The 18,001-nt window shown below is 54.1% G+C and overlaps 1 protein-coding gene across 1 annotated transcript in view; it reads right to left on the bottom strand.

Annotated features, from left to right (window-relative positions):
- The window catches only part of NTSR1 (neurotensin receptor 1), a 45,539-nt gene extending 32,990 nt beyond the window's left edge, over window positions 1–12,549 (bottom strand). Inside the window, exon 1 of the mRNA XM_068987925.1 lies at window positions 11,836–12,549. Coding sequence (XP_068844026.1) covers window positions 11,836–12,549 — 714 coding nt within the window. The remainder of the gene's footprint in view (window positions 1–11,835) is intronic.
- Window positions 12,550–18,001: the final 5,452 nt, after the last annotated feature.

The raw sequence follows: 18,001 nt of genomic DNA on the forward strand, positions 1-18,001 counted from the left end.
AGCCCACTGTCCTCTGGGCCCCCGTGAGACTTGAGCCCCACTGAGCCCTGGCCTAGGTGTGGCAGGTGCCCCCCTCTGCCCCTCCTCCCCAAACCCTGGGCAGCCCTAGGCAGAGAAGGCATCCCCTGGGGGTACTTAGGTCCACCTCAGCAGAGCGGGCAGTGGGGCTGGGCAGAATCTGGTACCCAGGCATTGCAGCAGCCTGTGGAGACAGAGGGGGCTTCAGGCCAGCTGCATTCCCTTCTGCCTCCAGCTAAAGCCATAAGCGCATCAGCAAGGGCCATGCCACGACTCAGCTGCCTGATCCCTTGTTCATGGGGCTCTCCCTCTGGCTTCGTTCCCTGGATGCTGGTGCCTGAGCTCCTGACCTGCTGTCCAGGGAGATAGGCAGACCACTGGGAGATCACCAGGGGATACTCACCTTCAACTTGGCCCTACCTCCCCCAGGCCTATCCCTGGGGTGGGAAGAACAAAGGGGTGATGCCACGGGGTTCCCCACATTGATGACAGTCCAGAGGCGGGGGTCCCTGGACTGGCTGTCCAAGTAGGTCCTGGAGATAGAGAGATCTCTGCCCCCACCTGACACACCTTCCTCTTAAGGGTCCCCAGGTGGGGCTGGCGGCAATGGGAGCAGCCGGTCTGTCCAGATCAGCAGAGCCTGGGAGATGGGTCAGCACAGATGTAATTGCTTCTCCTTTGTCCCCGGCAATAAATAGTGACCCTGGACAGTGCTTCCGACCGTGCATATCCTGCTGGGCACGGAGCCCGAAGTGGACTGAGTTACGAAAGAGCAAGTGTTCAATATGGGCTCCAAGCCAGCGTGTCCTGGATGACGGGACAGGCAGGGCTCCCCAGCGACACGATCCAGACGCACGTTCACTCCCTCCCAACCCTCGGGAGCTGGAGGTTTGTTTTTCCTGCCAAACAACCAGGAAACGATGCTCCGGGTGACAGTATCCCACGGCCTGCTGTGAGCTCTCACAACTTCGTAATTTCTGAACAAGGACTATCCCAAACAACCCCAGGACTCTCTGAACTTGAGGACATTGGAAGTGGCGTGTTTCTTCAAACAGAGGAACTCTCTTTGAGTCACTCGCTAAAGAATGCTCTTAACCTTTAGATGTGTCCACAGAGAGTTATTGAAATTTACAATAAACCCACCTTTTAACAGACAAAGAGCTAAAAATGTTTAAGTCCAAATAATGTTGCACTTTTTCATAAGCCTCAGTACAAAATTTACTCAAACACTGGGGCTGTCTTCCACTTTATGTTTCTAGGATAACAATGTTTCTTTTTATGTATTCTTTTGCTACATTGTTTTAATAATCCCTTTGAACCAAGTCTTTTATCATAAGCTGCCTCAGATATTTTTGAAAGTAGGCAGTGTTTAAAATCCACAGATGATTTCTACTTGGGGTACTGGACAAGCTCGCCTGTCATAAACAACTATAAAATTGTACACAATTTGTCAGGCGATTGTTTTCAGACACAAGACAAACCACAGTGCACACACCACGGCCCCCGAGAGCAGGAAAGTCACAAGGTGCGGTCTGCTGTCACCCAGTGCTCTATTTGGGGACACTTTCCTCGTTGTGACATTAGGAGCTGGGGTCTGAGCAGAGCTTGGCTACTCCAGTTGAGGAAGCAGAATTCAGAGCTTGGGGCTGCAGGAATGGCTTTAATCTGCAGATTCGGGTGCTGGGAGGGGAACCTGAATGGTGGGGTCCTCAGAAGCCCACAGGGGTCTCTCGTAAGTTCTGGGCTGGCTGGGCTGTGTGCACACACTGTGACCTTGATGGGCTTATGGGAGGGTGGCTGGTATCCTGGCTGAGCTGGAAGGGAGAGAAGTCTTCCTCACATACCAAGCATCCCACTGAGATGCCAGCAAGTCTGCACCTTAGGAATAAGGACCATGCCCTAGAGTCTAGACCCACCCTAACCAACCAAACCAAAAATCAAATGGACAGCATCCCCCAAAGAGCCTGATCCAGTCGTAAGTCCTCCCAGTGCAGAAGGGTGCAGGCTTTCACTGACGAGGTGTGAGCCAAGCCTACACATGGAGCAAAGGATTAGACAAAACCCAGCAGCCGTCTATGATAAAGCTCTCAGCAAACAAAGCATAGAAGGCAACTTTCTTCACCTGATTAAAAATAAATTTACTAAAATTTAAACTAAAACTCTCATATTAGTCCCTTAGTTGTGTCTGACTCTTTGCAACTCCATGGACTGTAGCCCACCAGGCTCCTCTGTCCATGGAATTCTCTAGGAAAGAACACTGGAGTGGGTAGCCATTCCCTTCTCCAGGGGACCTTTTTGACCCAGAAATTGAACTCAGGTCTGTTGCATTGCAGGTGGATTCTTTACCATCTGAGCCACCAGGGAAGCCCTCAAACTTAATTATAAATACTAAAGACTTCCTCTCTAAGATCAGTAGCAAGGCAGGGAAACTTTCTCCTCCACCCTTATTAAATATCATACTAGAAGTTGTAGCTAGACCAATAAGGCAAGAAAAAGAAATTAAAGATTTGGAAGGGATGAAATAAAACTTCCTCTATCATAAACAACATCTCTGTTGACACAAAAAATCCCAGGGAATGTATAGAGGGATTTCTAGAATTAATAAGTGTACTTATCATGGTTGTAAAATATAAGGCCAATAACTAAAAATCAATCACATTTATATATACTAGCTGCAAAAAAATAGGAAATAGAAAAAAAATTTAAAGTACATATATATATACAATTCTCCAAACATGAATAATTAGATATAGACATAACAAAATATGTGTAGGATCTGTATACTGAAATCTACTACCATTGAAAAAAATCAAAGACCTAAATAAATGCAGTGATGCACCTTGCACATGGATTGGGAGGCTCAGTGTTAAGATGTCAGGTCTCCCCGCGTAGATCTATTAGTATAGAGGAACACAATCCCAGCTGAAACCCCTGCAGGTTTTTTGTAGATATTGAAAGTCTGATTACAAAATTTATGTTGAAAAGCAGAGGAACTAGAGTAGCCAAAATGCTTTCGGAAAAGAACAAGTTTGGAGCACTTGTGCTACTCGAAAGACTTTCTATAAAGCTGCGGCGATCAGGAATGTGGGACTGGGGATGGTACAGGCACAGAGACTAAAGGGACATGTGACAGTCTGGATATAGCCCCAAACACAAGGTCAGATGATTTTTTATTAAAGTACAAGAAAACTCCAAAGGAGAAGAGATCATCCTTTCACAAATGGTATTGATCATTTGGGTAAGTATATGCAAAAATTACCTATATCTCACATTCTATAGAGAAATTAACTCAAAATGGATCATAAGCCATGCAGATACAGATTCAGAAGATACAGTATTCCAGAAGATAAAAAAAGAAAAACAGCTTTGTGACCTTGCATAAGCCGCTAAAATTTTTGATGTTAGGTTTTATCAAAATTCCAACCTTTTGCTCTGTGACCTGCAGCATTAGGAAAATACAAAGACAAGCCACAGAAGGGGAGAAAATATTTGCAAATCACATCTCACAAAAGACTTAGATGCAGAATATATATTTAAACTCTCAAAGGTCAACAATAAGAAAACAAACAACCCAGGACTTCCCTGGTGGTCCAGTAGTTAAGAATCCACCTTCCAAGGTGGCAGAAGCAGATTCAATCCCTGGTTGGGGAACTAAGGTCCCATACGCTGTGGAGCAACTAAGCCCGAGCATCACATCAAAAGATTCCACATGCCGTAACCAAGACCCAGTGCAGCCAAATAAATGAATATCTTAAAAAAGAAAACAACCCAATTTAAAAAATAGCCAGGTTCTTCCCAGGTGATCGAGTGGCTACGATTTTGTGCTCCCAATGCAGGGGCCAGGTTCAATCCCTGGTCAGGGAACTAGATCCCACATGCCACAGCTAAGAGTTCACATGCCGCAACTAAAGATTCTTCATGCCCCACCTAAGAGTCAGCACAGCCAAATATATATATTTTAAAATAGGCAAACTACAGGAACAGACACTTTTCCAAAGAAGATACACAGATGTCACGTAACTGCCGGAAAAGATGCTTAATATCATGAGTCATCAAGGAAATGCAAGTTAAAATCCCAGCAAGATACCACTACACACCTACAGAATGGATACATGACAAGCAAAAAAACAAACAAGCCGAACACCAACAGTGCCTGGAGCTGGCCGGGATGCAGAGAACTATCTTTCCACCATGTTGCTAGTGGATGGTCAACATGGCACACACCCTGTGGAAGGTCTGGCAGCTTCCTCCGAAGTTAAGCACACTTCCTGTGTGACCCAGAAATCTGATTCTCATGTTTACATGAGAAAAAATGAAAGCATGTGTTCACACGTCGGCCTGCACATGAATATTTGCAGCAGGTTTATTCATAATCGCTCAAAACCAGAGACCACCCGAAAGGCCTTCAAACAGTGAGCGGTGAGCACGTGGTGGAGCATCTGTACAGTAGAGCACTCCTCCACACACAGAAGGAACACACTACTGACCCAGGCAATGGCACGAGTGAGTCGCAGGCATTACATGCTCTAAGAAAGCCAGACCCACAGGCTCAGTGTGCCTGGCATCAGAGGGGAGGTTGAGGGCAGGGGGTTGCAGAGACTCCTTTGTGTGACAGGACTGTGCCCTGTCTTTGGAGCCAGTGGTTACAGCCTTCTCTGTATTTGTCAGAAGTCATAGATGTAAACAAAGGCAAATGATTTTTCTGGATGTAAACTTTAGTGTTAGCTGCTCAGTCCTGTCCAACTCTTTGCAACCCCATGGACTGCAGCCCACCAGGCTCCTTGGTCCATGGAATTCTCCAGGCAAAAATACTGGAATTGGTTGCCATTCCCTTCTCCAGGGGATCTTCCCAACCCAGGGAATGAACCCAGGACTCCTGCATTGCAGGTGGATTCTTTACCATCTGAGTCACCAGGGAAGCCTAGACATAAACTTAAGCCTAAGAAAGAAGACAAATGGATCTGGTATCTGATCATTTTTCCAACTTCTCCAAAAGTGACCTGGTCTGGGTCATCTTGATCACGCACGTGGACTTCCTAACCATCCTCCTGAGTCCCCACTGTGTCAAAGAGGCAGGGAGAATGGTTGTCTGAAGTGTAAGCCACATGGCCTCTTGCTCAGAGTCTCCAAGGGGCCCATTTTCCCAGGATAAAGGATGTCCTGTGTCCTCAAAGCTATGGTTTTTCCAGTAGTCATGTATGTATATGAGAACTGGACTATAAGGAAAGCTAAGCACCGAAGAAATGATTCTTTTGAACTGTGGTGTTGGAGAAGACTCTTGACAGTCCCTTGGACTGCAAGGAGATCCAACCACTCCATCCTAAAGGGAATCAGTCCTGAATATTCATTGGAAGGACTGATGCTGAAGTTGAAACTCCAGTACTTTGGCCACCTGATATGAAGAACTGACTCATTTGAAAAGACCCTGATGCTGGGAAAGATTGAAGGCAGGAAGGAAAGGGGAGGACAGAGGATGAGATGGTTGGATGGCATCACCGACTCAATGGACATGAATTTGGGTAAACTCCGGGAGTTGGTGATGGACAGGGAGGCCTGGTGTGCAGCAGTCCATGGGGTCACAAAGAGTCGGACACGACTGAGCAACTGAACTGGACTGAACTGTGTCCTCCATGATCACTCGTCACTTGTTGCTCTGCCCTGGGCTCCCTTGCTCTGGCCATGTCATCCCAGCAGGTACTGTGTACCTTCTGTTCCCGCTCTGGAAATTTCTTCCCCAGATGCTGTCATACCTGCCCTTACCTAAGATCACAGCCCCACTGCCTCTCCTGTTCACTTGTACTTATTTGTGTTGCCACTTGTCTGTCTTCTCTGCTGGGATGCACACCCTTTGGGGAGGTTCTCCATAGGTCCCTCTGTGTTTGGCAGGTGGTGCTGGGTGAGTGGGTATGGAAGGGGGTGAAGGGGGAGGTGTCATCACAGAAGACATGGGAATTCTTCAAGCACATGGTGCTGCAGATTCCTGGCTCAGGGGCCCTCAGGCAGCGAAGGCTTTTCAGGGGAGCTGGGCAGATGCTCAGTCTGGTCCCTGACCCTACAGGTGTGAGAACAACGCCAGGCTCGGGGGTTTCTGGGGTCTCCTGCAGGATTCTGCTGTGTGCACACAGACCCCGAGATGGGACTGGGTGTGACCATGGGATCAGCTCCCAGCTCTGGGCAGGGGAGCCTTCTTGGGGGCAGAAGGCTCTTGTTGCCCCTAAAGGTGCAAATCAGAGAACCTGTCTCTCCTTGAAGCCGCCTCTGCTGCATGGGGTGCTTCAGCCCCATCACTCCTGGCCCACAGAGTAATTGTCACCTCCAGCTGGCAATTGAGGAAACCGAGCCACAGAAGGTCACATCTGTAGCCTGGCCCTGCAGCTGGTCAGTGGAGAAGTTGGCGCTTAACCTTGGATCCTGGGCTGCCAAAGATAAGAAACCCCAAAAGAACCCCTCCCTAGCAGCTTGGGTGCACTGGCCCAGCTCCACCTGGTTCCCTGGCCCTCTCTCCCTCTGGCTCCAGCCATGGGGGATGGAGCCACCCCCACAGGTGCACGTATGTGACATCCCCAAAGGGGGCAGGGGTCATAGCACATGGGCGCTCCATCTGGACCTCTTGCGGGAGCAGAAGGACAGGGCAGGTGTGGGCCTGGCTTGTACGCCCCCACCCTCTCTGGGCCTCAGTTCTCTCTCAGGGTCCAAGGAGCCTGGCTGCTTCCTCTGGGGGGCTGTCCTGTCACCGGGGATGGTGGTGGCCAGGTTCAATGCTAGGGCGCTGCCAGGTTAGAGTGGGGATTTTGGGGAGCAGGCAGCCCCCACAGCTGTGAGCTTGGTACCATGGTCTCCCACAGAGGGCTGAGCATCTGCCTGGCTCCTGGGGTGATGGGGGGGGGTAGGACAAGCAGCTGCCTGGGGAATTCGAGTTCCCCAGAAATGACCCTCGGACCCTTCGGTACTTTCCTGTCCAAAGGCACCCCCCAGCCCCCAAGAGGACCTGGCACCCAAACTGCCTTCACAGGGTGAGGCCATGGACTTGGCTTTAACCTCTGAGGGACTCATGGAGACAGTGTATTTTCACCAAAATCATCCTTTATCTAAGCTCTGTGAGTTTTGATAATGCTCCATCAGAGCTGGCAGCACCCACAAGACACAGAACATGCATTGCCCACCGCCAGTACCCCTCCCCTCCCCGCCCTGTGCCCGTCACTTTCCTTCCAGAAAGTCACATGACTGGAGTCATACAGTTGGAGCCTTTTGAGACTGGCTTCCTTCCTTGGCACGGTGCATTCACTCGTGACCACCGCATCTTCACCACAGCTTAGAGACTAAGGCAGGCTGGAAATCCCGTCTGACAGGGGCCTGGAGCAGCCAAACCCTAGACACACAGTTGGGGCTGGGGGTAGGGGCAGCTGGTGTCCAGTGGGGATGCAGTCTCCCTCAGGGACAGTGGGGAAGTCCCCATTTGGAGATGGGTGGGGTGGTGGTCCTTTAAAGATGGAGAAAGTGGTAAATTTCACATTATGCGTGTTTCACTGGAACAGAAAAAAAGGAACAAAAGCTTGTGATTCCTCTCCCTCTCGAAACAAGCCATCAGACAACTAGACGGAAGCCTGGCCGCTTCTCTGGTGGTGGGATGCAGGCCTCCAACCACCTGAGCAGGTTGACACCCTCCTCCCCTCACAGGCCCTGCCCCACCCAGTACAACTGTCCTGCTGGGGCCCATGGGTGAGTGTACCATGCTGGCACCAAAGCTAATGGCTGGAGTCCTGGTCCCCCTGAGCTGAGACTCTGGACACGAGGGATGGGCTGCAGTCCCCAAGTGCGTGGGTATCTCCTGGAATGACTGCTCATGGGGGTCCCTGCCCCACTCACTGCCCCAGACTCTGTCCTTGTACAGAACCATAGCACAGTCGCCAAACCAAGAAGTCCCACTGCATGCTGGGACATCACTAGTGAACCCAGGACTGCACCCCCGCTGTCTCAGCAGCAGCATCCTTTCTGCACCTGGGTCTGATGGGAAACCCAGCCTGGTGGTCAGGGGCTATGTCTTCAATCCCCTTAATACAGGAGAGCCCGTTGGCCTGCCCTGAACTTCCATGACTCGGCACGTTGTGAGTGCTGGGCAGATGCTTCCGGGGGAGGAGCTGCATTCTGGGCAGTGAGTCCAGCAGGAGGCACCAATCTTGGGGGCACATCTTTGCCTGTTTCCCCAATATAGCATCACTCTCCTGGGGCCCTGTGACTCGCCAAACTTCAGCCACAAGTGTCAGCATCACTGAGGTGAGCTGGCTGCAGGTGGAGGAATGGGAGATTGATGGATGAAAGGGGAGCGAACAGGTGGATGGATGGGGGTGGGGGGAGAGGGCACAGCGCAGCTAGTGGCACAGGACAGAAACACAGAGAAAATGATCCATGGCCTGATTTTATTGGAACCAATTTTCTTCCACTTTGTGGAGGCGGGTCTCGGCGGCCTCTGCCTCCGCAGATCATGTCAGACTTTAATGGCCTTGATGCTCAGGAGGCTGCCCAGAGTCGATGTGCCCATGGACATGAGCCCCTCCCGCTCAAGCCACACCCAGGGCCAGCTGCCCCTTCTGAAGCTGGGCCCAGCCCATCGTGAGGAGCAGTGCTACCGGCACTGAATGTGAAAGAGGCCATCTGTGAAGCCAGATTACAGGGGTACCCCCCCACCACCCCCCGTCGCCCTCAGCCTCGCAGCTGCTGCCAGGGCCACAGGTCCTGGAAAATGGTAACAATGAAGTGATGACCCAGAGCCCTCCCCATGCTGATGCAGGTCTGATGGGTGCTTCCAGGGGAGGCTGCTTTAATATGGCCTTGTGGGTGGGAGCTGGATCTCTAACAAAGGTACACATGCCCCGTGACCCCTAATTCTCCTCCCCAGGGCACCGTGCATGCAGAGGGGCTGCTCTGAGCTGGGGCACTGCCTAGATATCCGCCATCCCTGCTCCTAGAGCAGCAGGTCCCAGGAGGGGGACATCCACCTCCCCCTACCCCTACCAAGCATTGGGAAGATCTACCCCCCTCCCCAGCTTTGGGAAGACAGGATTTACTAGGGGGTGGAGATGTGGCAGAGGGGAGGGAGATACCACTACCCTGTAGGATTGAATCCAGTCCCCTCTGGGGCCCAGAGGAGGTGCTGGACTGTCCCAGAGCAACAGGGCAGGCTCCTCAGGCTCCACTTCCCAGGCTTCCCTGTTGACCAGGGGCCCAGGATCCAGGGCCTTTGCTGGCCCGCGAAGCCCTGTCCTCACCATGAGTTCCTCTCACCTCGTCCACTCAAACCACACACTCGGAAAACTCCCAGCTGTATCCAGCAATGGCAGCTCCAAGTTGCTCAGAAATTTCACCACCGAAGCACCTCATTTCTAAACACTACTTCTGTTTGCAAGTGTCCAGGATGGAACCTCACAGGATGGAGGGCTGACAGGACTGGTGGGAGACACTTGGGCTGGGAGGGGGCCCCAGTTTTGGAAAGAGTGGTTATTTTGATTGGCCCACCTCTCCACACTTCCCAACATAGCCCATGACAGGGAGACACATGGATACAGGTGCCCAGCCCCTCTCTGCATAGATGTCACTGTGTAAATCAGTGGACATTGGCCCAGATTTGCCAAGTGGCCCAGAAGCCCATGTGGGGAACATAAAATCCCCTGGGAACCTCTTCTGGGACAGTGGATGGCGCAGAGGGACAACAGGGGAGGGGGCAAGGCCAGGGCTGAGCTTCTCCATGAGGAATGTTCCTTCAGGCACACGGAGTAGCACACAGGAGCCCAAGGAGCCTCGCAGGAGCGGTTGGTGTCAGAAATAAGTGCACCTCTAATAACTGGCCCATCAGCCTTTCTCGAGCACATGGCCGAGGCCATTAAAGAAAAATGGAAACTCCACTCTCTGAGGTCTCGCAGCCAGCAAGTGCTTAGTAAACGCTCAGCAGTGCTACAGCTGCGGCCACAAACGTGGTCCTTCTGTAGTGCAAGCTCCACAGACACTTACCTAGTGGACGAGTGACCAGGACACAGCCCGGGCCACATCAGCATGGCAGCTTCCCACCAAAAGGATTCAGGGAGGGCCCTTTGGGAAGCCAAGCCAAGTTCCTGGGGCGTCTGACCATGTGGCACTAACAGAGGGTAAGGGTGCTTAAGAGGGGTTCTCTCTGTGGCTGTGTTTTCTTGATGATCCGACCCTGGCTGCTCCTGGACCAGCCCACAGGGGTCTAAGGGGGAGGGGGTCTCAGGGGAGCATCTCCTGGGTGAGCATGACTGACCTGCTCCACCTTCACAGCCAGGTGTCGTGGCTGCTGTCTCCCAACTCCCCAGCCCCAGCACAGCCTGCAAGACCCCAGAGGAAGCTGGAAGGTAATTCCCACTCTTTCACCACACGCGCCCTGGTTGCTCCTGCCTGCAGCGGCTGTGACTCATCTTCCTGCTACACGTGGCTGCTGGGGGCCCCTTCGCACAGGAACACCTGGAGCCAGGGCAGGCGAGGAGCCTGGAGCTTAATTCTGCCACTGGCTCCATCTCGGCAGTGGCCTGTGGAGGGTCAGTTGCAGCCCAGGATAGACGTGCAGATGGCATGTTCCCCACCCCCAAGCATGCCAGCTCCCGGAGCCTGGCACCTCTGTCACACTCAGAGGCAGCAGCATGGGTTCTACAGAGACGCTGTTGATGACTTGGGCGTGAAAGGACAGCCAGACAGGACAGCCAGTCTCTCTGGCCACTCCCACCCCGACCTGGCTCAGCCCAGACCCTCCTCTCCCATCCCACTCTGGGGTGGAGGGAGCCCCCGCCCTTTCATGGCTACCCACATCCTGAGGCCACCATGTCCTTCCAGGTGGTATCTCTTCCCTGACTTGCTCTGGTGGACACCCTGCTCCCAGGCCAGGGCCCTGCCTGAGAAGCCGTCTCCCTGGGGCCGGAATCCCCCTGCCTGGCTGAGCCAATGCCCAGGGAGGTCTCCAACCTGGGTCCCCACATGCTTCACCCAGACCTTCTGAGGGCGTTGGTCACCCAACTCCAGGCCCTCCAATCTGCCACCAGGCCCAATACCTTAGGATTTTCCAGCAGAAACAACATCACCACCACCACCAGAGACAGCGCCTCTGACTTCTTCTACATGCCAGGAGCCAGACAAGGGCTCCCATACCTTCTCTCTTGAATCCTGTGCCTTCTGAGACCAGGGCTGTGATTGCCCCATTTCACAGATGGGAAAACTGAGGTTAAACTAAATAACCGGCCCAAGACAGCATCAGGCCAGGAGACACTGGGGGAGCAGTCTGGGATAGGGGTTCTGCTGTAGAGGAGAGGGACCACACCTGTGGGGAGCACAAAGCCTTTTGAGAAGCTGATGGGAGGGACTTTCTCTGGAAAGAGGACGCCAGCACACACATTTGCCTTACACCTCAGGGGCTCTGGGGATGGCTGAGGCCCATCCACGGAGCCTCAGCTTCAGGGAGGTTGGTAATCTGGGCTTCCAGCCCCTTTGATGGAAGGAGGGAATGAAATAAGTGGGGCTGAGGCCTGGCAGCCCTGGAGTAAAAGGTGGGAAGAAGCCAGGGGTCAGGCTGCTCTCAAGTTCCCTGCCCCTCCCCCATCCCCACTCCTTCACAGCTTCATAGGAATAAAATTTCTTCGAGACACGAAATTTTCTCCAACTTCCTGAACCCAGAGGACACACAGACAGGAAACTACTTCTGGGATGAGGCACTGAGGCTTCCCTGAGTGTCTGCCTTGGACCCTTGCTCCCAGGGGAGATCCCGGTCTGGTGCCCTCTGACTCCTGCCCCTGCCACCCGGAAGAGGCTGCTCACCTGGATGACGACCTTGACTGTGGCAGTGCCCACAATGGGTGTGCATACCAGGCCGCCTGGGTGCTGGCCGTCGGCACTGCGGTTCTGCTGGCCCATGGTGAAGAGCATAGGCACGGCCAGGAGGCCGGAGGCCAGCCAGACGGCGCTGATGAACTTCTTGGTGCGGCTGCGGGACATGAGGGTCTTGGCCTTAAAGGGGTGGCAGATGGCCAGGTAGCGTTCCGCACTCAGGCTGGCCACGTTGAGGGCAGTGGCATAGGTGCAGGCATCGCGAAGGAAGTAGTAGCCGCGGCACACGGCGTCGCCGAAGGCCCAGGGGTGGTGCACCCAGATGAAGTTGTACAGCTCCACAGGCATGGCCAGCAGCAGGATGAGCAGGTCGGACAGGGCGAGGCTGCCCAGGTGGTAGTGCACCGTGCTCTGCAGGTTCTGCAGCGACTTCTTGCGCGCCAGCGTGAAGGCAGTCACTGAGTTGCCCACCGTGCCCACCACGAAGAGCGCCAGGTACACAATGGTCACCAACACCTTGGAGTAAATGTCCGTGTTCACATCCAGGTCGCTGCTGGGGGCCGCTGGTACGGACTCCGACAGGTTGCCAGAGCCATTGCCCAAGCCGGGAGCCAGGAGCACCCCCTCCAGCACCGACGGCAGCTGCGTGAACGGGTGGTCTGTCCGGCCGACCCAGGGACCGGGCGCCGAGCTGTTGAGACGCATGTCGGGCGCGCGGGGCGGGGTGCTGCTGCGCTTTCCCGGTCCGCTGCTGGAAGCCGGGGGGAGAGGGGGTGCGTTTCAGGCAGGGACAGAATAGAGGGAGCCCGAGGGGTGGGCGTGAGAGACCGAGGGGGCGCGCCGTCGAGCCGGGGAGCGCCAACCTGGTCTGTGCCAGCCTGGCGCGCTCGGCGCTCGCACTCACCGGGGGTTACAGCTTCCCTCCGGGCTCCGCGCTTTCCCGGCTTTTTCCGAATTTCCGATCCCACGGTTCCTCGGGTCCCCGGGCGGCAGAACCGGTTCTCACGGAGAGCGCCCGGCCGGTTGGGGCTTGGGCTGCGCGAGGCAAGCCTGTGGAGCCGAGAGGAGCGCACGCCCGGCTGCCCGGCGCGCTCTCTTCTCGCTCGCGCTCTCCGCGCACCTCGCTCCGCGCACCTCCCGCAGCGCCAGCGCCCTCCCGAGCTCTGCGCCTCCACTGAGCCGGCGGCGACGGGCGCGCCCAGCAGTGGGGGGCGCTGGAGGGGAGAGAAGGCGGCCCCTGCCACTGTCCCCGCCCCGCAAGGGGGCAGGGCTGGCTGATCACCCCCGAGCACTCTCAGGGACCATCTGGACTGGAAGGAGCGCCCCAGGGAACTGGGATCCCAGCGGGGTGCGCCAGGAATATTGGCTCTTTCCAGGCACCCTCCTCAGGCAGCTTGCCCCTCTTTCCGGGGTCTCCCCAGCTTCCTATGCCCCACTTCCCCAAGGGAACTGCCCCCGGGTCGCTTCCAGCCTGCCCAAGCAGTGGGCTTCCTGCTGAGGTGGGGCGACGCCCTTTCTTCCTGGGATGCCAGAAGCTGGGCTCCCAGGGGCTCTACTCTAGCACAAGTAACTGGGGGAGGGGGTGACTGAGGCGATCGGAAAGCAGAGGATAAGTACCGCCTGCCTCTGTGCAGGGTGGTCTCCTGCACCCAGCTCCCTGGGGTGGCCGTGTGCCGCTGTGGGTGCAGGTGGTAGGGTCCAGGCCTGTCATCACCACCTGAACGTGGACCATCAGATGCCATCCTCAGGGTCCAGCCTGGCAGGATGTAGAGGGACCTGGCTGGGCTGGGAATCAGGAACAGATACCAGAGGGAGCTGAGGGAAAGGGAGCACTGAGGAAGGCGGGTGAGGCCGAGCAGCCCAGACTTCAGACCAGTGAGGGGAGAAGCTCAGGCCCAGTGCTTAGTCTCTGGTTCCCAGCTGGCCCTGAGCTTCTCTGCTCCACTGAACCCTGATGTTCCCACCACGGAGTCTTAGCACATAAGATACGTGCTTAAAAATGTAGCCTCGCAGGAAACACAAATGTCCCTTTGCTGGAGGCCAGCACAGTGAGCTCAGAGGCAACAGGAGTGGTTTCAACCTGCTGCTTAATATCTGGGTGAGTGTTTTAGCTTCCCCATCCCTCTGTTTAGTCATCTGTGGAATGGGTACACAGTTCAAATCGATGCTCCTGGGTCCCCATTGTTCTGGATGCTGTTGGCACTGCAAACAGCAGGCGCTCAGTGGACACCTGTGGAGTGCATGCTTTTGTGCGGACTGTGTGAGGATTTCAGAGGGTGTGAAGCTGAAATACCTGGGAAAACAAAAGTTGCTTTAACTTCTCCAAGTTAGACCAGGTTTGCTCTCTGGAAGGCGAGCCCATAGGTTCAGTGAACAGGTCCTGGGTTGGGAGTTGAGCGTCCTCGCCACAGAAAGCAGTGCCGTGTCAGCCTATGTTGGCCCCCAGAGGTCATCCTGAACCCATGGGGACATGGGGGTCTTGCCGTGGGCAGTGGTATTGGGTCACCTCTCTTGAGATCCCTTCTGCTCCCCCCAGAAGAAGGCAGTAGCCAGTGGCCACTTTGCTGGCCAGTAGCTGTTGCCACTCAGGACGTTCCTGATGGAAATGCGCTCTCATTCGGGAGCTTAAGCTCACTGTTTGGTTTTCACACCCCTGACCTTTCTGCTAAGCTGGCCTTCTTTGCAAAGATTTCTTTTCGAGCCAGCCTAGGAGCTTAAAAAATCATAAAAGACAACTTAGCACAAATATTATGACAAGGCGTTTGCTTGAAACCATAGAGGAAATGTCACCTGGGCTGCCTTGCCGAACCACGTGGGTGGCAGGACCTTGTCCAGAGTCCCCGGTGGCTTAAAATCCTCTTTCGGTGAAGCGGGGAGCCTGTCCGGATGGCCCGGCAGCCGGAACCTTCTGAGTCCAAACTGTTTGCCTCTTTCGCTTATGATTTCCCTGGACATGCGCTTCCTGAACAGCTGGGACCCTTTAGGGAAAGATTTGGTGAGGTGCTCACAGAGGGTGGGGCTTGTCTTCTGTGTCCATCAGTGACTGGACCACAACCTTGACTGGGCCTAACTCTCTCTGAGCCTTGCTGGCCTCCTCCTGATACTCCACATGCTGTGTGTCCACAATCAGCTTGCTTGTCCGAGTCTGCCAGGGCTGAGATGCTCTGGCAGGTGTCTGAGTTTCTTGGGAAAGCTGGTGTGTCAGCCAAGAGGGCAGCAGCACCTGGGTGTCTCCAGCCTCCTGGGGAATCCAGCATGATATAGGCAGGGTGGGGTCCTGGCTGTTGAGCTGGGCGGGGTCGCCTGAGCTTCAGGGTGAAGGTCAAGTCTGAGACACGGAGGGAAGATGCCTGGATGACCACTGCCATGGGCAGGTGTGTGGGGGGGTTCTTGGTTTGTTTCCTTTGCTACCTTCGCCCAAGCTCTGAAAGGTACTTGGATGTAGTGGGTGCTCAGTGGACTTTTGATGAACTAGTGAAAGAGATTAGATGATGAACAGCGAGACTGACAACACCCATGGTCTTTCCCCAACAGGCTTCCAAATGCAAGAGGATGTAGCTATGAAACCCAAGACAGATCCCTTTGGGTTGCACCCCTGGGCCTGAAGCTATCGAGGGGGCAGAGTTATCTAACCATCTTAGGAGAGTGGCAGCCAGGATGAGGGGCAGAGGGTGTGACAAGGACTTTACTTTCCTGGCTACACGAATTCAGTCCTCGGAGTCCTGGGGTCACATCCTGTCTTTCCTCTGGCCCCCACATGGTCCTTGGGCAACTCTTATTACAAGAAGGCTTCTTCCTAAGATTAAAAAAAAAAAAAAGGTTCACAGCAATACCTGTCTCAGCTATCTATTTATCTATTGCTGTGTAACAAAGGACCCCAAACTCAGTAACTTGGTGGCAAAACATACATTTTATTGTTATTAAGGTTATTATTAGGTTTCCCATGAGGCTACAGGTGGGTGGGGAGTAGTGTACATTTATCTAAAGATGCTAAGGATGTGTAGTCTCTGTAATTTGTAGAGTTTGGCTGCTGACTTCCCACTCACAGCCTGGAAAGTGCACCTGTCAAAATGCAGAGCATTCCAAGAAGGATGTTAAAAATATAGCAACACTTGTGTGAGAGCTAATGAGTGGAGCGGGAGTGGCAGGTCTCCTTCCAGGCTGGGCACCAGCCTTGGCTCTCACATCCTTGTCCCTCATGTTCCCAGTTGTGCCTTAACCCTTGGCCCCTGGCTGGCTTTCTGGAAATTTGAGCTGTGGCCACAAGGAAGAGCCAGATGATGGGGAGGGTGTGGCTGCCAGGAGTGTACCCTGCTGACCGTGGGCTCCAGGTCTGTAAACCGACCAAGCCTCAGTGGACCCAGTGTCACCAGGTTACTATGAGCACCATGTTTCAGGTGCATGACCACATGCCATGTGGAGGTGATTGCTCCACAAACTCCGGCTTTACCGCCAGTGGGCTAGATGAGGAAGAGGAGGGGCTGAGCTCCTGGGCCCCTGAGAGTGAGGGTATGGCTTTCATTCCCTTGAGCTCCTGGGCCCCTGAGAGTGAGGGTATGGCTTTCATTCCCATCAGTGGCAAGGTCCCTGTGGAGGATGCATGAGGAAGGCTGAGTTCCCAGCTGCAGGTTGGGGGCTAGTCCCTCTGAGCTCCACCCTCTGAAGCAGGCAGGGAGATGGCTGGGGGGAGGGGTTCAGGCCATGGGGACCCCTCGGTTGCAACTGTCATTTCACCCCCAGCAGCAGCACGGCCCCTTCTCCTAACAATCTAAACCATCTCACTGTGCACTTTTCGAGATTTATTGAGCAGAGCGCTTGTACAAACAATAGCCACCAACACTTGCAGCCAAGAAGGGCCTGGCAACTGTGGACTCCACCTGGGGCATTGAAGACTTCAGCAAAGACACGTGTCAGGAAAGATGATGTTTTGGAGGAAAAAAGGGCATGTTAGATCATCTAAGGAGAAAGAAAAAATCTGATCTCCAACACAAGCTTCCATGCAGCCCAGGTTCCTAAAAATTACTCCTATGAAGGCTTTGCTGTGGCATGCATTTCAGGCTGACCAACACAAAGGATGCTTTTTAGACTTTTCTTTGAAGTTGCAACCTGACTTCTGGGAACCAGGTTTGAAACTGACAGAGTTATCCCCCCACCCCGAGTCCCCTGCCTTCCCCCTTCATCCCCCTTGCCCTCCACACTTGGGTCAGGCTACAAGGAGGGTCCCTGAGTACCCCCTCCCGCAAAGGCATTTTCTTTTTGAGACTTTCTCTTGGGAGAAAGACAACAGCGCATCCGATACAGAAGGACAAACAGTTCCATCTGCTCAGCTTGCAGAGAAAAGCAGTGTTTTGTCAGCTCTCCCCCTGGAAAGCTGAGTTTATGCCTCTTATAAATTTACCAATTTCTGGTTAGCTTTCCCAGGGGTGCTTGTGAACACACTTGCGACTTAAGCTGAAAGAGAAAGGGTCACAGGCCCCTGCCCCCCGCCCCATGGGCCTTCCTTCTGTGGGGGTATCTCCCCGGGAGGGTGATGGTTGCATAAACACGACTTCTGACAGTTCCAGCTCTTCTTCCAGAGACTCGAAACCTGCGCCCTTTGTCTGTACTCAGGAGTTCCAGTTGCCTAAAAGTACTTAAATAGAAAAACATGTCTCCCATTTCCTAATGACTTCATACGAGTTCTAAAATAAAACCCGAGTCTCCTTAGTCATTCTTGCCTCGGAGCGTTGAGGTGACTCCAAGCACTCTTGGGAAAGAATCAGGTGCCAGAGAAGGCAGGTGACCCACTTGCTCGGGTGGCCCCTGCTCTGGGGCAGGAGCCTTGGAGAGAATCCTGCGGAAGTGCCGGCAGCAGGCCTGGTGGCTTGTAGATTCCAGGGTGCAGTCCCCAGGGCACGTCTGAGATTAGTGACCCCTCTCCCCTTCGCCCTGCATGTAGGCGTGTCTTGGGAGTAAGTTCTGGCCTGCAGGTGGGCAAGGCGGAAAGGGGCGCCCTCTCCCGTCAGGCCTGGGTCCTCCTCTGGCTGCCACTGCCTGCCTCTCACCTTCCTGGGACTCCCTTGCCCTGCAAGAGCCCCCTGAGATCATTTCTGAGGTGAGGTAGAGTCTGCAGTTCCCAGGGATGTGCTTTGAGGCCCTGGATGGGCCCCTGATTCCT

This window comes from Capricornis sumatraensis, chromosome 15 (assembly GCF_032405125.1).
Source record: "Capricornis sumatraensis isolate serow.1 chromosome 15, serow.2, whole genome shotgun sequence".
Lineage (NCBI taxonomy): Eukaryota > Metazoa > Chordata > Mammalia > Artiodactyla > Bovidae > Capricornis > Capricornis sumatraensis.